This window comes from Urtica dioica, chromosome 8 (genome assembly GCF_054948205.1).
Source record: "Urtica dioica subsp. dioica isolate 48M chromosome 8, U.dioica_male_clone48M_v1_H2, whole genome shotgun sequence".
Taxonomy (NCBI): Eukaryota; Viridiplantae; Streptophyta; class Magnoliopsida; order Rosales; family Urticaceae; genus Urtica; species Urtica dioica.
Window position 1 is genome coordinate 27,105,731 of NC_142763.1, and position 22,817 is coordinate 27,128,547.

General features: G+C 36.1%; 1 protein-coding gene and 1 pseudogene across 2 annotated transcripts; one reads left to right on the forward strand and one right to left on the reverse strand.

Annotated features, from left to right (window-relative positions):
- Positions 1 to 7,915: 7,915 nt before the first annotated feature.
- On the reverse strand, positions 7,916 to 10,095 carry LOC149388770 (protein MARD1-like). Of its 2 annotated transcripts, XM_089624463.1 has the most exons (3): positions 9,234 to 10,095; positions 8,412 to 9,149; positions 7,916 to 8,290 (listed from the first exon to the last, which is right to left on the reverse strand). In XM_089624463.1, the coding sequence occupies exons 2-3, from the start codon at positions 9,125 to 9,127 to the stop codon at positions 8,188 to 8,190; spliced, it is 819 nt and encodes a 272-aa protein (XP_089480589.1). In that variant the 5' UTR covers positions 9,128 to 9,149; positions 9,234 to 10,095; the 3' UTR covers positions 7,916 to 8,187. The 2 variants fall into 2 exon arrangements, with proteins under 2 accessions (XP_089480589.1, XP_089480588.1); XM_089624462.1 differs by lacking the exon at positions 9,234 to 10,095 and having other exon boundaries at positions 8,412 to 9,225.
- Positions 10,096 to 19,098: 9,003 nt separating this feature from the next.
- LOC149388771 (L-type lectin-domain containing receptor kinase IX.1-like) lies at positions 19,099 to 21,793 on the forward strand (annotated as a pseudogene).
- Positions 21,794 to 22,817: the final 1,024 nt, after the last annotated feature.

Genomic DNA, 22,817 nt, shown 5'->3' on the forward strand with positions numbered 1-22,817 from the left:
CCAAAACAAGTCAAAAAAACCAAAGCACAACAATAAAAATAAAGATTCACTACAGCACCAGCATGAACTAATACTAAGAAATCAAAACACAAAACTAAACTAATATTATCTTCGTCATGCTCAAAGAAAAAGAAAAAGCTCTCAAAGACATCCCACCCCACAAGGACCGCGACGGAGGCACCCTCGCCGAGGAGGAACCGAACCACCGGGACGACGAGGCCGGTGCCGAACTGAACCAGGGACCCCCGATGGACCGCTTCTGCCTTCTCCGGTGAAGCACGATGAAGGACACGGCTGCTGCAAGAACCTCCGGCGGAAGCGCTGCACCAGCCCCGGTCGGAGAAGAAGACAGAGCCAACCTCCACTACGGACCTAAAATCAGATCTGAGATTTCAGATCTGAAAATGGCTCTCGGTCACCGCCTTGGAAGTCGTGCGAGGTCAAGAGAAGATCGATGCCGGAGAAGCCACCACTCGCGAAGAAACGCGACCTTCGCCTTCCCCCCGGATCGGAGTCGTACTACCGACGTCCGGTTCCCAGGGGGGCGGCGGCAAGAAAGCAGAGGGTTTGAACGAGGGTTTTGCGGAGAGAGAGAGATGTTCACCACAAAACCACATTTAATCCAACAAAAAAAAGTACATTGTTGTTAATTAGAGTTACTAAAAAAGTACAACTTTTTTTTTGGTGTTGTACAATAGTACTGCAAATGCCTTTAATGGTGGTCCCTAATAATTCTCTTTCCTCTTCCTCTTCCTCTTCCTCTTCTTACTGCAAATGACTTTATCTTCTTCACAAGAAAACCAAGTTCCCAAAAAAAAGAAAAAAAAAACCGGCGGTAAGTTACAGTTAGTTTTTGTTTTATCAATTGCTAAGTGACAAGCGTAAGTAAAATATGGCGGTAATAATTTTACTGAGATATTTAATTTCACACGACACCAACGATATATCGTACTATATTATAGTAGACCGTTGGTACTTTAATCCTTGAATTCCTTGGGCAGAGCAGACAAAAGGGGAAAATAAAGAGTTTAAAGAGATTGAAGATATATAAATACACTTAACTATTTTACTGATATACCGTTGAAGCAAAAAACGAGTTTAAGTACTGACTCAGGACATTAATATGGGCGGAAGTACTCATCATTTGAACTAAACCACTTGACCATAAATCCACTAGCTAATAATCCTCTCACATTTAGAAGAATTGGAGAAAGAAACATATGATCCTTCAATAGAAAAGTTTCCACAACCAAACTTTTAAAGTTGATCTCATATTTTCTTGAATAATTATAAAATCATCATTTTAGAAATGTCCTATGCAAGTATTTTATTATCGTTTTTATATTTTACAACTGTATATAAGCCTTGTATCTCACACATTGCCTAAAAGAGCTTATTCTCTAAATTTTGTTCTTAGATTTAGAATTTCTAGTGACGGATTCGCTAATTTTAATATATAAGCAAAGATTGGGTAGAATTTAAGGTGAATAAATTAAAGGAAAGTACGGACGGATTTCCTGCCACTATCATTTCTTAATATATATATATATATATATATATATATATATATTATGTACTTTCATAAATAAATATGTATTTAATATTGTTGGATCCTCTATGACATAGTTTTATGCTTGATAAAACAAATTATAATAATTGTTCAGGTCAAAGCTTCAAAGAGTTGTTCAAGCTACTTAAAAATATTGGGGTACTTATGTCTTTTTCCTCCCGCGTGAAAATAGAGACTAAACACCGTTTGGTTCCTAGTTTTATGGGTATATAAGATAGGATTTACTAGGAGAATCCGACTTATTAGATATTGCGAGAGATTATGAAGTCAATCATATAAATCCACCTAGAGTTTGTTTTGAGCGATTTCACTTTTTATGTTTGATAAAATTCACGCAGTCATAACTTTGAGTTCGTCTCTCTACTATAGAGATCATCATTGACAACGAGCTCAAAGAAACTTACAACTTGTCAATCGTCATACCAAGTGTGTTAGAGCGTATGTTTTTGCATTGACCTACTCGTCAATCTTCGAGAGAGGATTGAGAAAAAGTGAGAAGGAGTCTCAAATCTAATGAGAGCTTAGGTTCCAAGAATCCAGAAAAGGAGTTGTTTATGCTTTTTTTTTTTATCAACATTCAAGAGACATGTGTCGGGGTGCGAGCTTTCGACGTGTATCGATCTTGGGTTGTGGGCATCGAATCTCATATGGCTTCGAATGGATCGGGTCGAGGATATCTCTTAGAGTTACTACTGCGGTGGAGATCTTCGGGAACTCGACGTGGGTGATGTGGTTTTCCGTGATCTTCCTTTTCCTTAGCTGAAATAGAAGATACAAAGAGTGATATATAATGAAATGTTCCTCTTACTAAGTGAAGAACATGAGAACCAGATTTCTCAAACTCTTGGACATCTTTTTAGAGGGAATGTAATGTGGCATACTTTCATCCTTTGTTTGTGAAAAGAAATATGAGAGAGAGAGAGAGAGAGAGAGAGAGAGAGAGAGAGAATAACTCTTCTTCAATTCTAGAGAGAAATGAAGTAGCTCATTCCTCTTAGTGTTTTTCTAAATAAAAAATGAGAGATGTGGAGTAACTCTAGCATTATTTTGCGGGTATTTATTGAGGGAATATTTAGAGAGAGAGAGAGAGAGAGAGAGAGAGAGAAATTGTGGTATTTTGCTTCTCTTAGAATGGTTATTCTTTCTTCCAAAATGTATGTAGTATTTATAGAAAGTTTGATTTTTGGGCTCCAAGTTTCTTGAGCTTAGCCTTGAGAGCCGTTTTGTGACTCAGCTCTTAGAATGGCTCAGCCCTCAGAGCCATTTCGTGTCTCGACCCTCAGAGCCATTGTGTGGCTTAGCCTTCAGCGCCGTTTTGTGACTCAGCCTTCGGAGCCGTTGTGGCTCAATCTTAAGAGTCGTTTGGAGCTCACCCTTCAGAGCCGTTTTGGGCTTAGCTTTCAGAACCGTTTGCTTGTTGTTTTTTATTAGAAGTGTCATTTTTCACTTGTGACGATTAAAGGCATAACATGAGTCAAAGACGAAAGTGTTTGTGAAGGGGAGTTTTGTCAAACTTGATATTCCTGTACATTTGACTATTCGTATTAGTGGATTGTTTTTCACCCCAGACGTATCAGTCCGCTGAGCAAAGGTTCGCCTTACTGTTACCGTTACCGTTACCGTACTGGAACTTCAATTTTGGGGATAAAGCGTTTACCGGAGGGGAAACTGAAGGGTATTTAGACAACAAAAAAGAAATCGGTATCGGTAGAAAACTGCTTACCGTAGAAGAAACCTTCAAAAAATGTGGAAAACCGAATGGTATTCATACAAATATTTAGCAAAAATAAACATGCTTTTCATAGTTCACACTTCATAATTCATACAACGAATACATGATATCAATTCATCATCACAAATCATCATATTCATCATCAAATCATCATATTCATCTCAAGAATATCATTAATCATCATTAAAAAATCATAAGCATCATATTCATCTCAAGAGCATCTACTCAAGAACATCATAATCATCATATTCATCATCAAATCATCATCTACAACATAAAAAAAACTCATATTCGGATTAAGAATCAACATTTTAATTCAAATTAAACTTAAAAATACATAAAAAAAAAAAACCATACAAAACAACCAGTAAACTCATATATTCATTACTCAAATCCTTGAAATCATGGATTAAAGTAAAAAATTATTAACAAAAATGAAAAACCCCAAAGTTTGATAAACCCCCAAAACTTATCTGGTGAAATCCAATGAAAGTTGACAACAAATAAAAGGCTGCGACGAACGAAAATTACCGGAAAGCGCCAAAAAATTGGAGCGGAAACGGTTACCAGCGAACCATTGCCGGTCCTCTCCGGTAAAGCTGTTTTCGGCTGGTTTCTGGTCGGTTTTCGCAAAAAGTCAAACTTGCCCTTGAGTATGTGCTTTATCACCGAACATGATTACCTATTTTGCGTGTTTTTTATTGCTTTTAGATAATTGTGTAATTTATCGTTGATTTGATTAATCTTGTTAAAATCAATGAGTTGTTCAACAAATAGTCACAAAAATTTAGTTGAACAACTATCTATCACAACGTTAAGCAATTACGGATATGTACTTTTACGTATATATATATATATATATATATATATATATTTGAAGTCAAGAATATAGCTAATTTTAATCCAACTAAAAAATAATATAAATTAAAACAAGACGTGTGCTAAAGATGTAGATATAAAACTGATTATATTCTTAATATTTAAATAATTGCGAGAGTAATTATTTGACTTACAATTTTGATAGAGAGTAGTTTTTTTTTTCTTCACTATTTCATACCTTTTTAAAAAAATTCATAGGCTAGTTTCACTCTCGATTTCTCTCATCAAATCCAGCTGCGGCTTTTTCTTAAAGAGTCAGGGTACCCATATAATAACGGTCACATAGAGCCATCTGATTTTGAGTTTTCGTATTCTAAAGGGTCAAGGAAGTGAATTGTCATGTAGTCTTTGAATTTTGTTGACTTTTTTTTACGATGATCATGACTTCCCCAAGAGAAATAGTTATGGATTGATGAGATGAGATGAGATGAGATGAGGTGAGATGGGAGAGTCGGAAATAGACATATAGGTTTTGGACTATCCTCTATGGAGACGCAAATACGACAATAGTATAGTCTTTTTGTGAGCATTGATTAAAGCAGGTAGCTTTCTTTTTCAATTTAGAAATAAATTCCAACGTCAAATTGAGAGAGAGAGAGAGAGAGAGAGAGAGAGAGAGTTAATGGTAAGATAAGATATAAGGATTTGCCAAGTCGGATTACGAAACAAGTATGTCTCGTATTACACCTTTAGTGGTCATCATGTCGATATAATACTCAAGTGTCAGTACCTAATAGCTCGTTTTTTTGCTTCACAAGCCTTGGCAACATGCTCCACCATTTTCATTTTTCAACACCAAAAGAAAAAGAAAAACTTGGTCCACCACCACATTTAATAAAAAATACGAAATGAGATCTTTGTTTATGTTACCACCACCTAGTTAAGTGTCTTAAGTTTTAATCTGGGAGAGAGAGAGAGAGCCTCAAATCAAAATTAAGGAAAATTATAGGGTTAAATGTTGGTAAAATAAAATTTCTAAAGTAATGTTAAAATAAGATTTCAGAGGGGCATCAAAATTATTTATAAAAGAAGTTTGAGAGATCATAAAGAAATGATTAAAATTTAAATTTTTTAATACAATAGCTAGTACTTAAACAATCTTGAAAATACGAATGATTAACATTTTAATAAAATAGCTAGTACTTAAAGAAATTTTTACACATACCCAGTTTCAACCGATTCTTTTTAGTTCGATTAGTTATGTAAATTGAAATCTGTTCGTAATTTATTTTGACTATATTTGAAACATATTTAAAATGTTAGTCTAATATAATTTTTTTTTTTGGGTAAATAGTCAACTAAATTTTTTGGAATTGCTATATAGCCAACGTTTCGTAAATATTAAGTAAATAGTCATAAAGATGACGTGGCCAAATAAATGAAATTGACCATATTTACCTAAGATTTAGGTCTATAAATATATGAAAGTGACTATTTACATAAAATTTACGAAACGTTGAATATTTAGCAATTTCAAACTGTGAATGTGGTAATTTACTTAATGGAGCCTGATCGTGAATTGTAAATTAAAACTTGTTAACTTTTTAAGATTGTCAACCAAATAAAAGAAACCCTGACCAATTATCCAATAATTTTAATTTTTTTCAATCACTTTTCGAGTGTAACCAATGATGATGAACAAGAATGACATAATTTTCCGTTTGAAGCTAATTGATTAGTAAGATATCCAAAGTTCAAGTTTTCTCAACAACATAACTAAAATTACATTGTGAATTTTTTTATTTGATATTGTGGTAATTTTTTTTTATGATTTATGTATGTAATTTATCACTTTTAAAAAATTTAATCATAGGATTAAAAAATTTATTAAAACTGAGTACTTGCAAATTATCTATTAATTTTAATTGAGTATTACCCTTCTATTAAAAAAATTGATGTTTAACATTCTATATATATTAATATAATGATCCAAGTAAATTGATTTTATAAACAAAATGACTATAAAGTACGTTTTAAAAAATCTTACAAAAGTTTATACAGAATTATGAAAAGAAATACTAAATAGTTATTAATATTTCATTTTAGTTGCTACTCTTCTCAAAATTATAGAATCCCCCATAATTATGTCTCCATCTTTGGCGAAGCTCCAACCGAGAAAGTTCGGAACAAAACACAATTCTTCCATGCATTTGTTAACTCCCAATGATAAGCACCACATTCTCTCTTCCGAATGATGCAATAAATTCGAGTCACAGAAAAAAAAAATATTAAAAAAAATCTGAAAAATTAGGGATCAAAGAAAGACACGATCTTCATTTCACAACTCACATTGAATCTAGCAGTTGTTCACAAACTTATTAGCTTGTAAAACAACTCCAATACCAATAGTGGCTGACTCACCACACATCCAAAAATACTAAAAGTATATATGATTTTTCTATGTTAATTATTAGTAATTGTTTTATAACAAAATACTCAAATGTAGGCAATTCTTAAAGTTGTCAATTATTCTTAAAAAAAAAAAAGTTGTCAATTATAATAATATTATTCAACTGTTTCTTTTTAATTTAAGTTAATTTTGTTTTTAATTTATTTATATGTGTAAATTGGTGATCAACGGTGTCATTAAATGATTATGAAGCATTCTTAATCTTAGTATTTTCTTGCATCAGTGACACTAGCTTTAAACAATCAGACATCATCATTGTACTACACTCCATGTTAATTAGCTCATATTACCTAACTAATTAGCTACACAGCTATCCGTGACTTTGACTATATACACCATCCCTCTATTTTTTTATTCATACATTTTTTTAATATTTTTTTATTTATACAATTTTTTAATGCAATTTAGCTGTGAGTGAAGATTGAACTACCTCCGTTTTAAAATTGATATGAAATTACCAATTAAATTATACTAAAAATAAAATATAATTTTTATTTTTTATCCATACGTAGATGTATGTAATGTAACTATATGTATGCCACACCATGTTTAATTATTGCTCGTCATTTAAACTCGTCTGATATTTTGCTTTTCTCTTTTTGTGGAAAGAGGGCTAAAGTTTCTTATTTTATTCCCTCGAGGCTCGAGACGTGCCGCTTTTTGCCTTTCTTTTATAATTAATAAAGCATACATTATTATGAATATGAATATATGATACAATTTTAGCAAATAGTCACAAGCCAAACGGATAAGAATTTTTTATTTTATTTTATTTTATTTATTATTTTTTTTTTTTAGTAGGGACACTGTTGGTTAGAATTACATAATATATTAGCGCAAATCGCAGGTGACACTATCGGCCAAAATTATATAATAGGTGACATTATTGGCCAAGATTATATACTTATTAGAATAAATCTTAGGGGACATGCATTTCTGCATCCCATGAGGGTTTGAACCCATAACCTCTCCGTCGAGGTGTGTGTGAGATTATCGTTAGACCAAACTAGTTACCACAAACGGATAAGACTTAAGAGAGAGAGAGAGAGAGAGAGAGAGAGAGAGAGCTTATGACGGAAATAATCGATCCTCACTTGAACTTGATTAATAAATTGAACAGACACCGAAGCAGTTCTCCTCATTATTGCATAGTAACGTAACGATTTAATATTACTACTAATAGTATAAGAAGTCAATAACCAAAACAAAAATTTCTTAGATGATTAATACCCCTTATATTATATCCCTTACGACTGGTAGATAGCAAATCATATAACAAAAACAAATATTACGATCGTCGTCATCATCACCATCATCAGCACGGTAACAGAGAAATATTTTGTTTAATCAAAATTCATCAGATTTGGTCACATTAGGATAACAAAGAATTATCGAGGAGCCACGCGGGCATGAAATTGATGAAAGATCAAACAACACAACAGTAAAAAAAAAAAGAAAAAAAAAAAAAAAGAAACAGCCTTTCTTATTAATCTACAAAATCTTATCCTCTGATCTATGCCACTAAAAGCATACTTAGCTAACAATTTAATCACCAACAAGACCAGTGATCTGAAATTTAAAAAAAAAAAAAAAAAACTATCTATTGTTGATAGAATGATCATCAAATTCTTCATTTCCCATTCCATCCAAGACCATTTCTCGGTGTCTACATTCCCGGCTACAAAACGCCTTCTCGCCTCTGCATATATAACACAAAACCAGAAACTAAATCCATAAATAACTATACTAAAATTCAAAGAGAAAAAATAGATAGATAAGATAAGAAAATAAAATTAGCTATTTTAGGCATAGTCAAAGACCTGTAAATGTAAACGTCAACGTTCTGGTCGAGATTTTTCTCGCACGTGTGACAGAAACTGAGGAAGCTCCGAGGCCGTGCATTAGAGCTGATCTTCTTGGGATTGTGATCGACGACGCGATTCTCGAAAATGTGAGTGGTTTTTGGCACCGGACCGTGGGAGATCACGCACGTGTAGCTCTCGGAATCCTGATCCACCGATACCACCGATCTCGGAGCCCGCACGGAAGACGACACGTGTGACCGGATATTCCTCGTCTTCGTCCCGAAATCCGTCGGCGGGATTCGGACTCTGAGCTTAGTCCCCAACACCACTTTATTATTTCGCCGGTGATGATCGTCGTCGTTGTCGTTTCTCTTTCGTCGCTCTTCGAACGCGTCGTCGTTCTTCAGATTCAGAACCAGGCCGATTCCTCTTGCTTCTGACGTGTCGTCCCACGGTTGGTGCTTGCTTCCCGGGGGTGGTTTGGTCTTTGCGCGGAAGAACGGGTTTTTGAGAGTGAAGAAGGGCTTAGAGTCGAGAATCGAGGTCGGGCTGAGAAGAGCGGCGTCGTTTTGATGAGTCGTGAAGGCTTTGAACGTTGGAGAGACGAAGAAAGAAGGGGGTTTTGATCCGCTCTTCTGAGTTTGTGCGTGCGAAGGAGTTTGAGAGGTGTGATCGGCCATTAAAGCTTGCTTGCTCGTCACCGCTCTAGATCTGTTCCTCAGCGTAATCATCTGTGTTTTTTTCTTCTTCTTTCTGTTCATCAGTGATCAGTATAAGCAAAAGCGAAGAGATTTGAGAGATAATAGAAAGAGTATGGAAGTTACAGATTTTTTATACCTGAAAATGATTATCGAACCGAAAGATAGAGAATTCTACTGCAGAAAGAAACTGAGGAGTGTGGTATTTGTAATACTAGAAGACTCAAAATAACAAAATAAAACTACTACTAATATTAATAGAAAACTACTAATAGTAAAATATAAATGAGAAACGCTACTCTAATACCAGAGTTTTTTTTTTTTTTTTTGGTTACTCTCAGAAACCGTCAATGACTCGGTTAGGAAAATGAATGGAATTTTTTCTATTTTATTTTCCCTATTTGGTCAAGAAACAATTACTGTGAGAAAGAGAGAGAGAGAGGAGAGAGAGACAGAGGCCAAATGTTTTGCTAAATCTCCGTGGCTTCCATAAAAACTGAGCACAGAAAGGCCAAAAGGGAAGAAAAACAAGACAAAACAAAGAGCTTAGTCGGTTTATAAATATTTATATATTTTGGGACTCTGTTGGACTTATAAAACTAGAAAGACTAAATCCTAATCATCACAGCGCATGCAAAGCATGTGAAGAGCAGAGATGTTGAAAGAGTCTGCAATTTAGTTTTGTACAAGAAAGTGGAACCACAAACAGTGTCTCTTCTAATCTCTCTCTCTCTCGACCTGGAGCAGATTTGGATTGCTTTGCTAATTCCTATGAGAAAAATGGCATCATTACAATGAAGGTGAATAACAAAGATAAAAGGCTTTTCTTTTGCATTGATGTGATCAATCTAAGGGCAAAGCTGCACTTTTACTAAGTGGGTTTTTGGAATTCATATACACGTCCCAATTAAAGGTTTCACTCTTTTATTTCACTCTTCAAATGCCTGCCTGAAAACTCGCCACGAATTTTCCAACTTCGCACTAAGAAAAAAAAATATCGAACTTTAAAGAAAAGCGGTTTTGTTTTATGATTAGAGTGTGGTCCCTACCATTTGATTGATTGGAGCATAAAATTAAAATAAAAATAAAAATATGAGGAACTTTAATTTTTGAAGGGCATACAAAAAAATACATGAAAGTTTACTTTGCATATTACCATAAAAGTTATTTATTTAAACAAATTTATAAATAATTAAGCCACAAGTATTTATAAATAAGTATATAGTCATTATAATGACATGACATCGTTTGAAATTCTTTAGCATTTCATTTAGGAAAAATAACACATTTATACCATGTGTTTTAGTGAAATGTCAAGTTTAACCTTCGGTTTTCAAAAATGTCGAGTTCATACGCTCTGTTTAACTAAAATGACGAAATTATACCATCTGTTTAACTAAAATAACGAAATTATACCCTGAAATAGACAACAGTGTCACAAATATTCTTTTTATTGACTTTTCATTGACGTTGACTATAATATTTATATATAAACACCACTTATCTTTATTCATTCGCGCCATATATGTAATTTATTTAAAAACTAAAAAATAAACAACAGTCTCTTAATCGTGATCTAATGGAGATGGTTAGATCAATGATGAGTTACTCATCACTCCCTCTTTCCTTTTGGGGATATGCCCTCGAAACAGCCGCTTACATTCTAAACCAAGTTCCGTCTAAAACGGTTCCTGGTACTCCTTATGAAAGATGGACTGGCCGTAAAGTAAGTTTGGGCCACATCCGAATTTGGGGTTGCCCTGCACATGTGCTAAGGCAAAAGACTAGCAAGTTGGCTAGTAGGTCAGAATTGTGCCTGTTTGTGGGATATCCAAAGGAAACCAAAGGTTTTACTTTCTATAGTCCCGAGGACGATAAGACTTTCGTTAGCACGAATGCTCGTTTCCTTGAGGATGACTTTGTGAAGGATGCAAAACCTAGAAGCAAAATTGTGCTTGAAGAAAAGTCGGGTGAGGAAGCTTCTACCTCATCTGTAAGAACTGTTCTTACCCCAACTGAAACACAACCTAACTCATCAGAATCTCGTCAAGTAGTACTTAGACGTAGTGTGAGGGCTACTCAAAAGCCTGACAGGTACATGTCTTATGGAGACTCTCTTGTAGCCGTCTCCGAATGGATGACCCTGTTTCCTATAGCCAAGCGATGGCTTGTTCTGAATCAAACCTTTGGCTTGACGCCATGAAAGTTGAAATGCACTCGATGTATGTCAACAAAGTCTGGAAACTTGTAGACCTTCCTGAATGGATTAAACCCGTAGGGTGTAAGTGGATATACAAGAAGAAAAGGGGTCCTGATGGGAACGTCGAGACGTTCAAAGCACGACTTGTGGCGAAGGGTTATACCCAACAAGAAGGGATTGACTATGAAGAAACCTTCTCGCCAGTCGCGATGCTTAAATCCATCCGCATACTTCTATCCATAGCTGCAGCTCTCGACTATGAGATCTGGCAAATGGATGTCAAGACAGCCTTTCTGAATGGCAATCTTGACGAGCGCATTTACATGGCTCAACCAGAGGGTTTCGTGGAAGAAGGTCAAGAGACCAAGGTTTGTGAGTTGCTTAAGTCCATTTATGGATTAAAGCAAGCATCTAGGTCATGGAATATTAGATTCGATGAAACTATAAAGAGCTTTTGGCTTTGAACAGTCAATAGATGAGCCTTGTGTTTACAAGTTAAAACACGAAGGTAAAGTTGTGTTTCTGGTACTATATGTCGATGATATACTATTCATTCGTAATGACGTGGGTAAGTTATCTGAGGTTAAGGTCTGGTTGGCAAAGCAATTCGAAATGAAGGATCTAGGAGAAGCCGCGTACATTCTGGGGATCCAAATCTTTCGAGATAGGAAAAACCGGACCCTGTCGCTCTCTCAAGCATCTTATATTGATAAGGTAATGGATCGCTTCTCGATGCAAGACTCCAAGAAGGGCCAAACATCCTTTAGGCATGGAGTTTCACTCTCTAAGGACCAGTCTCCCAAGACTGCACAAGAGATTGAAGACATGAGGAAAATTCCTTACGCCTCTGCCGCAGGAAGCCTCATGTATGCTATGCTTTGCCCTAGACCTGATATATGTTTCGCCGTTGGCGTAGTTAGCCGTTTCCAATCCAACCCTGGACCCGAGCACTGGACTGCTGTTAAGCATGTTCTTAAGTATCTTCGAAGAACTAGGAACTTGATGCTTACATACTCAGGTACTGACCTGACTATGACGGGATATACCGACTCCGATTTTCAAGCGGATAAGGATTCCAGGAAATCCACTTCGGGATCTGTGTTCATCCTTAATGGTGGAGCTGTTGTGTGGAGGAGTATTAAGCAATCTTGCATTGCTGACTCCACAATGGAAGCAGAATATGTGGTTGCTTGTGAAGCATCCAAAGAGGCTGTTTGGCTTAGAAAATTCCTTAAGTATTTGGAAGTTGTTCCAAACGTCGACGAGCCCATGACCCTTTATTGTGATAATAGTGGGGCTGTCGCTACCTCAAAGGAACCTAGAAGCCATAAGCGCTCTAAACATATTGAGAGGAAATACCATTTGATTCGAGAGATCGCGTAACGCAGAGACGTGGAGGTGAAGTAGATCTCTGGCAGATCCATTCACCAAGGCCCTAGCGAACATGGTCTTCGACCAACTTCGAGAGGGATTAGGCATGTAGGACTACTTACATCTTCTTTGAGTCAAGTGGGAGTTTGTTGTCAATGGTGCCTACAAGAAGAGTAGTAGTGTCTATTTGTGTACATTTGATGTAATATAGTCTTACGAAGACTCTTGCTTGTAATTGCTTATTCATTAATATAAAGTTGAAACGTTCATTCATTCTTTCTTTGTTTGAAGCTTTATGATAAAACCTTAGTCTTTTAGTCCATAAACAAACTTAACAACTTACGAAGAGACAAATGTAGATTTGCATGAACAAACTCTTCGTAGTTTGCTTAAAACGATATATTCGCAATCTAAGGGTCAAAGGACTATTGACCTCAGTATGATTGTTAGAAGAATCTATGATGTCTGGTTATGAGGCATTGAGAGTTGGAGACTCTATAGTTCTTCTAGGTATCTTCCGAAGGTACTGAATTGACCAGTGCACTTCTAGAGACAAGATAAGAACAAACCATTTAACCTCTTATGTCTCGAAGTCACTATGTATGAATTGCATCATGCTTACCTTAATCCTGAAATGAGACATGCCATTTCACAGCTTAGTATTCTCATTTGAGAAAGTCAGAGTTCGGACTCACTATGTGATTCCGAACAGGGCCTATTGGTGAAGTACTAAGTTGTGAGAATGTCATGAGTAACTTTGTGAAGTTCTCATAGATATGGAATTCATGTACACGATTGCTGAAATGCAATGTATGTCACCTCATGCTTTGTTCCTTGGAGTGTGAATAAATGAACTGGCCAGTGTCCAAATTGAGTCCTGACTCTTTTGGATGAAACAATGTGACTTGTTAGCTCCTCGTCAATACATTGTTTCTAACTTATTCACAAGCGACAAATGAGTTGAGGAAATAACAGCTAGAAGGGTAAAATGGTAATTTAGTAAATCCCGACTAACTGATGACATTCATGAAGGGTAGCATAGATAATATTCAGTTGATCCGCTCATTATAATTAGGTGAATTCTTGAGTAGAAAATAAATTCATTTGAACCGAGAGATTTTCAGTGTCAGCTCTTTAGTGGAGTCAGTTGGCATTAAGCTAAACTTGGAAAAGGTTTGTGAACTTTTGAGTCCAAGTGTTTAGCTCAAGCTTTGTTCATTTGGGTCCATGAGGTCACTGTCACGAATCACATCGATAGGAATAGTTAAACTGGAAGCTAAGTCAAAACAAGAACGAAAATAGTTAAAAGGGTATTTTTGTCTTTTGAGACAAAGGATGAAATGAATGTCAATAAATTTTTTGACAAGTTCATTTGATGACTTAATGTCACTCGGCCATGACTTGATCATTGGGCCTCGTGAATTAATTTCGTTTCATAAGAATTTTATTGAAAATTCTAAATGGGCCTTTTCTTATGTTGTCATGAACAAGTGAAGAAAATTCTAGAAGCCTTTTCTAGACATAATGGGCGCCCAAATACCCAAGAGAAAGAGAGTTCCTTTTGTGCATTAATGTATGAAGATACTTGCCAAAAGAAAAAGAGGAAACAAATTTCCTCTAAGAGGCATAAGGGATTTCGGCCAAACAAGCTTAGAGAGAGCAAAGAATAAAAGAGGAAACAAATCCAAGGTGTCATTAAGGCACATGTTGGCCGTGTGACTTGGATGGGAATGGGCAATAAAGATTGCTCATAAAGGCTTGGAAAATAAGAGGAAACTACTTCTTTCCAAGGCCAACCCTTCTCCTATAAATAGGACCCTCATTCCTCTCATTCTATTCATTCCACACAAGTTAGAGATTGAGAGACTCTCTCTCTAGACATTGTGGCCGAACTCCTCTCTCTCTCTCTTTCTAGTTCATTTTCGATTATTCTTGTTTTGGCACCTAGGTCCTCACTCGACCTAGTGTTTAGCTCTGCGACTTCAAGACTTGTTCTTAAGTCGTAGTGTTTAAAAGTGTCCACTCACTGATTCCTTTTATTTCGAGTGATTTAGTGATAGAAACTATCGTGGTTGCTCGAGGTGCCGAGGAAAGAAAGAGAGACGTACTGCGAGGGGAGACTAGCGTTGCAAACTTTCCAAAAGCTTCTTCAAAGTTCAAGCTTCAAGAAAGGTTAGTAAACTTCTAGCTCATATTAGTTTTTAATTACATGTACTTGTTCTTTGTCTAGGTTAGTAAAAACTGTTTTTACTTGAAAAGAAATTTTTTAAAATTCCGCCGCTTCCCGAAGCGTTTAATCTTTTTCTTAAACCCTAGATCAATTCCAACAAAATGGCCACCTTTTTTTTTTCTTTTTTTTTTTAAATGTTGTAGGGTAACATTGAAGTTACGTGATAAGCACATTTCATAATTACTTATCGTGTACTTTTAAACTTGAATCGAAACGAGTTATGAGGTATTTGGATAGTTTTTCTAGTTTTCTTTCTTTTTATAGGTTCTTAATTACCTACAATTGTTTTAAGGCTAGTCGATCAATTTTGAGCTGATTCGAAGGATTTTCGAACAAGTTAAAGCGGAATAAGAAACACGAAGTCCTATTTTGCATGATTTTGAGATTCTACATCGACAATTTTGGATTAGTTCTTTCTAGAATTAAATAGAGCTTTATCTTATCTTTGCAATGCATATTTATTGCACGAATATGACATAGGATAAAGAAGTTATGAGCATTTTAAACATCAATGCGCGCTGCAGACACAAAGTAGACCGTTCACCATCACCAATTCAACATTTCATATTCTTCTCTTTAATTCTGAAACTCATATTTTTATGATTATTTGTTTTAGCTTGATTGTCGTGGTTTTCTTTTATTTATTTTCTTCATATGTTACTCTCGTCACCATGAACTAAGCCCTTTAAGGGTGATAGCTTAACTTGCTTGAATATCGTTGTGGATTCATTATTTTGATTGTAGTATTTTTCATCTTCGTCTTCTCTTTCACTTTATTTAACTCTGTTCGTAATGCTTGTATGAGATTCGCAACCTCGTTCATGAATTCTAGGAATTATTTGATGCTCGAGAAAGATTAAATAATCGTGCATAAGAATTAGTTAACCGTAGTACATTTCTAAGACTAGAGATAGCTAGGCTGCTACGGAGTCGTGTGTACACTCCCGAATGTAATACTTGTTGTATATTTAGTTTTGAGATCGAGATATAAAAATTCAGTATTGACATAGGTTGTTAGATGCTCGAGAGAGTTTTAGCGATAATATTACGTATGGGTGATTAGTGAAAATAGTGAACCGAAAGATTGTACGTAGTGTTAGGAACCCCACCGTAGGAGAGTTTTGTGAAACCGTTTCCCTTGTCTTCTACATATCCGTTCATTCACATTTATTTCGAGTTTTATTTATTTTTTTTAATTTTAGTTAACAATCTCCTTTGTAATCTCGAGTTCCATTCGTTTCTAGCTCTTCGGTTAAATTAGTTCTCGTGGAATCGACCAGTGATAAGAGTATTTCATATGGCTTTGCACGATATTCCCGAGCTTGAATCTAATGCGATCTCGAGTGATTTTATGTGGTTTAATGCATTTTTTAGTTGATTTCAAGTTTGAGAAAGTATTTGGATGTTAAGGAGGTTAGTAGCGCATCATGTGACTTACAGAGCAATTTCGAGGTGATTTGAAGACTTTTCGAACAAGTTAGAGAGGAACAAGAAATACGATATCTTCTTCTGCATGATTTTGAGATTCTCTATAAAACATTCTGGAATATATTTCCACCATTTGATAGAGCTTTCTCTTAGCTTTCCAATGCATATTTATTTGCAAGAATCGAATATCGGAGCTAGAAGTTATGACCGTTTCAAAAACGATGCACACTAGAGAAAAAGTGGCGTGCCGCACCATGCGGACCGAAGCAACAAGCATCCAAGCACCAAGCGTGTTCCACAAATAGCATAAATTTCAGATGGCGCACCGCGCCATTTCCTGGGCGTGCCACGCAATACAAAAAACTGCACTTTCCCGATTCACATCTTTACTCAGTTTTCATCTTCTAAGGCTCCGAAAAAACATAAAAACACCCTATATATTAAGTTAGGTTTTATATTAAGTTTTTATTTTCTGTTTTGCTCGTTGGCAGAGAAAATGCAACCGCAGAAAAAGATCACCGTTCGTCGCGATTGACAACCGTGAATTCAATGTTTTTCATTCTTGTCCCTATCCTTGGAACTCGCGTTTATGTTTATTTATTTTATTATGGTTTTCATGGAGTGTTTTAGTTTATTAATTTTGTACTTCTGTTACCGTCGTCGCCATGAACTGAACTCCTTAAGGGTGATTGCTTAGATTTTTCTGAATTACGTTTGTGGATTCATGTTTATTTAATTGAAGTATTTTTCTGTTCATATTGTCTATCGCTTGAATTAATTTCGTGCTTATTGCTTGTTTAATATTCATGGCCTCATTCATGATTTTTAGGATTGACTTTATGCTTGAAAAAGATTAGGTTGATCGTGCACAAGAATTATTTCAGCGTAGTACAATCCTAAGCTAGAGACAGTTAGACTACTATGGAATCGTGTGTAAACTCTTGTTTGTAGTGTTTGTCCTATTTTTAGGGTTAGAGATCAAGAGATAAAAATTCGGTATTGACATATATAGTTTGTTAGATGCTCGAGAGAGACTTAGCAATGTAATTATGTGAGTGTGATTAGTGAATAAAGTGAGCCAAAAAATTGTGTGTAGTTCTAGGAATCCCGACCATAGGAGAGTGTTGCGATGTCGTTGCCATTGTCTTCCTCATATTCATCCATTCGTGTTTATTTATTCTTTTATTTATTTTCTTCAAAAGTAGTTAATAATCACCATCGTTTACTTGATTCAATTCGTTGCTAGCTCGTTTGATTTTCGATTAACCATATTCCTCTTGGGATCGACCCGTTCTTAATATTATACTACTTGAGCGACTACGTGCACTTGCATACGAAAATATCGCAACAACTCGCTCTTACGATTATACTATTTGGACGATCACATGCACTTGCATACGAAAATATCACAATACTACACCTCTTTGATATGTTGTATTTGAATATAATAACAAACTTTAACCCAGTATTAGTAGTGTTATCATCGAATCAACAAAAAAAAATGGGAAGTTCGGTATAAAAATGATTATAACAGCTTAAATATCGATTTTATTTCTCAAATACTGATTTTTATGGAAAAATGACTATAGTAGCCAAAATAAAAAAAATTATTCCTCAAATACCGATTTATATGGTCCCAAACAAGCTCAAAATTTGATGTTGAGTTCTTCGGCCGACGAAAGCCCATTGTTACTTTTGAAAATTCATAGTACAACATAGGTTTATATGAAGTGATTTCTTTCAATTTTTTAATTTCACAATAAGCTGAACTCTATTTGTTAGCTAAATAACACTAAATTTTTTTATTTTTATTTTTGCATTTCCTTGCTTCAAATTCATATGAAGTGGTTCAAAATTCAAATAAATGTTATATTCTTTTAGTAAATATATATAGATATAAAAATATATAGATATGTTATATATATATATATATATATATATATAATATAATTGTTACATGTATCATTAAATGATATATACATAATATATATTTGTTATAAGATTTTAATCGATATATCATCGGTATTTTCGGTACTCGGTATTAAAATTATTATAAGATACTCTCGATATATTTATCGATACTCGATATATCAGTAAAATCGAAACTTAGATATCGATATCGGTATCATTCTACTTTACCTTGAAAAAAATCAAAACTTATTTATTTGAAATGGTGTAATCGAATTATTCAACTATTTTCTTGTTTAAGACGGAGACCTCCAAAATTCAACTAGTATGCTTTTAGTCTTGTTTCTTCGTCTATAGATTTAATTTGTATCACAAAAATTAAGTGGATCTGGGCCGAAGAGGTTCACGTACCACAAGCTATGACTGGCCACTGGGGATTATTCTCCAAAGATGGGAAGCTCGGAATATAATTTTATTGGGCAAATTTTAAGTATATACAATACTGAGGCTACACTCACCGTTATTTTTCTTAAGTGGGACTAGCTGAAAATTATTTTAAAAAAAAAAAAATCGCAAGCTGAAAAGATACAATTCAGGTAAATATGCGATTTACCCTTGAAGGGGAAAAAAAAAAATTAAACCTATAGAAGAAGGCTAAAAATTCGACTATTCCAGCCAGGTACATGCATTCGAAATGACCATATATTTATTGCCGACAGATGACCAGGTGACAAATCGGAACTAGTACATGTCAAAATTGACGTTTATTAATATTCGATTGAAGAAAATTCCACATGGAAAATATAAGGAAATGATAATAATATGAGAGGGAATTGAAGACCAGGCATAACTTGAATTATTGAATATGAGAAGCTGGAGACTTCTAAAATAGAGAACACGTCAAATTGATGTTCAGTACGAATTGATCATAGAAGAAAAGTTTAAGCCGTTGCAAAAAGATATAGAGCCATATACTGTTGCACATAGGAGAGAGAGAGAGAGAGAGAGAGAGAGAGATTTTCATAACATTTTCCCATTCTATTGACGATCATGGGATCGAGATCAAGTATGAAGACGAGTACAACGCTGTTAACGTTGGTGGTGATTATGATGAAGCTTGCTACGCAAGGAAGTGCAGGTACGAGCTTGAACTTCACGAGTTTCAACCAGACGACAGATAGGGGATCGATCTGGAGGGAAACGCAACTCGCTCCACATCCTCGTTGGAGCTCACAACCAACAAGTTCAACATGTTCCTGGGCTTCAGCTACGGCCGGGCCTCGTACCGGGACCCGGTCCAGCTCTGGGACAAGCGCACGGGGCGGCTCACCGACTTCGAAACCCACTTCACGTTCTCCATAACAGAGATGAGCAACGCCTCGGGCAGCGGAGACGGGATGGCCTTCTTCCTCGCCCCCTTCAACGCCTCCGTCCCCGAAAACTCCAGCGGAGGCGCGCTCGGCCTCTCTCTTCCCGCGCCTAACCACCTCAACAAGAGCCTCAACCGTTTCGTGGCCGTCGACTTCGACAACTTTCGCAATCCCGATTGGGACCCGCCGTCGTTTTCTCACGTGGGGATCGATATCAATTCCATCAGATCGGAGACCACCGTGCTCGTGTCGTTGAGAGATGGCATTGTCGGAAGAGCGTGTGTGAGATATAACTCGACTACTCATAACCTAAGCGTTTTCTTGACTTACAATCAAAGTACGGCTTTTAGTTTTGATTATCATGTGTTGTCCTACAAAGTGGATTTGAGGCAGTTCTTGCCTGAGAAGATTAGGGTTTATTCTTGGTCGTTTAACTCCACCTTGGACGCGATTGATCATAAACCGAAGGGAAAGAATAAGGGTTTGGTTATTGGCTTGGCTGTGGGTTTGGGTGTCTTGGTGTTGGTGATCTGTGGAATAGGAGTGCTATACTTTGTTTTTTGGGAGAAAAGAAGAGGTGACGGGGAGGATGAAGATGACGCATTGTTTGATGGAGAGTTTGAAAGGGGAGCCGGGCCGAAGAGGTTCACGTACCATGAGCTAAGGCTGGCCACGGGGGATTTCTCCGATGAAGGAAAGCTCGGAGAGGGCGGGTTTGGGGGTGTCTATAAGGGACTCTTGACCGAATCCAACACCGAAGTCGCGGTGAAGAGGATATCGAAAGGGTCAAGCCAAGGGAGAAAGGAATACGTGGCGGAAGTGACAATCATAAGCAGTTTGCGACACAGGAACTTGGTCAAACTCATCGGTTGGTGCCACACAAAAGGAGAGTTCATCCTCGTCTACGAGTATATGCCCAACCAGAGCCGTTGAAATGGGAAGCAAGGAACAGAATAGCCCATGGATTGGCCTCGGCATTGTTGTACCTCCACGAAGAGTGGGAACGGTGCGTTGTGCACAGAGACATCAAGTCGAGCAATGTCATGTTGGACTCAAACTTCAATGCCAAGCTCGGAGATTTCGGCCTGGCTCGATTTGCTGACCATGAGATGGGTTTGCAAACGACTATATTGGCGGGAACAATGGGGTACATGGCTCCAGAGTGTGTCACGAATGGAAAGGCGAGTAAGGAGTCCGATGTGTACAGCTTTGGCGTGGTTCTCCTCGAGATTTGTTGTGGGAGAAGACCCATTGAGCGACACGAAGACTCGCAAAAGGTGAGCAACGACGGGCATAGTCGGCCCACCCTCAATTTTTGGTTTTATTATTATTAATTTTTATTTATAATTCTACTCTCTTTGGGTTTTTTTAATATGCGTAATATATTATTTAATTTTTGTAATAAAATAAGCAATTCTTTTAAAATTTTCATTATTTACATCAAAAAATATATTAGACACTGAAGCACAAATTAGTAATATAATCTTTAAACTTCAGAGTATGGAAGAAATTTACATTTGTGAAAGTTGAACCCAAACTTTTATAAACCTCACAAAGGAGGTGATGTCAACCAAGCTAACCACTTGGTAGTAATAAAAAAAAAGCAATAAATGGATTAAGTTCTCTAAATTTAGAAATTTAGGATGAATAATTTAAAACTTATTTAATATAATTCTTAAATTTAAATTTAGCCCTTCTTAAAATTATTATATATTTACTTTTACGCTGATGTTATAATTTTTGACATTTGACCCCCCCTAAATTCGGTATATGTTTCTATCGCCGTCGAAGGTGAGCCTCTTGGAGTGGGTGTGGAATCTATATGGTAAAGGGAAAGCTGTCGAAGCTGCCGATGCAAGACTAAGTATGGAATTCGACGAGCAAGAAATGGAAAGACTGATGGCGGTAGGGCTGTGGTGTTGCCACCCTGATCCTTCTTTTAGGCCATCTATGAAACACATTGTGAATGTTCTGAATTTCGAAGCGCCATTGCCTAGTCTTCCATCGAAATTACCGAAACCAATGTATTTTGAACCCCCATCCATCGTGAATTCTTCATTTTACGCATCTTCTTCCACATCAACCAATTATTTAACGGACTCATCAAAATTCCAAGACTCTGTCTAAACCTCCAACACTTTCACAAACCGAAATGTTTGAAACAAGCCTTATTGTTCTTTTAATTTAATCTGTGTTGCCGATTAATATATTTGTATATGGTAAAATAATATAGGACTGTTAGTCTGTTATGTGTGTGAAGTTTGATGTTGTGCTTTATTAATGATCGAATGATGTTTAGATAATTTAAAGTAGATTTTGTGCTCTATGTTGGATTCTGTATGTTTAGAATATATTTGGTGGATATTTATATTCTGTTATTAATATGATTAGAAATGTAACTTTGGGAACTATGAATTATATCTGAAAGAATTAGTTACCCAAAAATATAGCTAAAATTCTGAAATTAAAAAATTACTCACTGTAAAAAAATTATTAGAGAAAACTGTTGAACAAATTTCTGGAATCATTGCGGGAAAAAAATTGGCAATAAACTTTCATTATAATTTCAGATGTAAAATTACATGTCGATTTAATAATCCATGGTGACGCATAGCTTAATTTATTGGTCGTTTCGTTCTACCTTGGACGTGATTGACGAAGGGGAGGGAAACATGAGTTTTGTTAAGAAACTAGCGGTGGGTTTTGGTGATTATTTGCGGATTAGGAGTGTTGTGGTATGTTTGCGTGAGGAAAAGGAGTACGTCGAGGATGAAAATGACATTTTGTTCAATGGAGAGTTTAAAAGGGGAGCCGGGCTCACATACCACGAGCTAAGACTGGCCACAGTGTTGAATTGTGGAGCTTAATCGATCGGCTTGACGGCTGAAGAACTTACGACGATGATTCGTGGATCGGCCTAGCATGTTCTCTTATAAATACCCTATGTGCCGATTGTCTGTGTAGAGCGCAACAGAGTTTTAAACACTTTTTTTCTCTCGAATTTGGGTTTAGTGAGAATTTGCAGCGGGAAAATAGATGTAGTTTTCGCATTGGAAGTAAACCACTATAAACTGTGTGTGTTATTGTTCTTCGTAATTATGTGTTTCGTTTTCTTATTTTAGGTCGGATTTGAAAATAAATCTTAACACACAGAAGATTCCTCTAAGGAATGGAAACTGAGAGAGGGCGGGTTCAAGGGTCTCTATTGCTTGAACA

Coding starts and splice junctions, on each gene's coding strand:
- LOC149388770 (XM_089624462.1), bottom strand. CDS start 9,157: ATGAACAGAAAGAAGAAGAAAAAAACACAGATGATTACGCTGAGGAAC. Junction 8,291..8,411: donor GTTGACGTTTACATTTACAG/GTCTTTGACTAT, acceptor TTATATATGCAG/AGGCGAGAAGGCGTTTTGTA.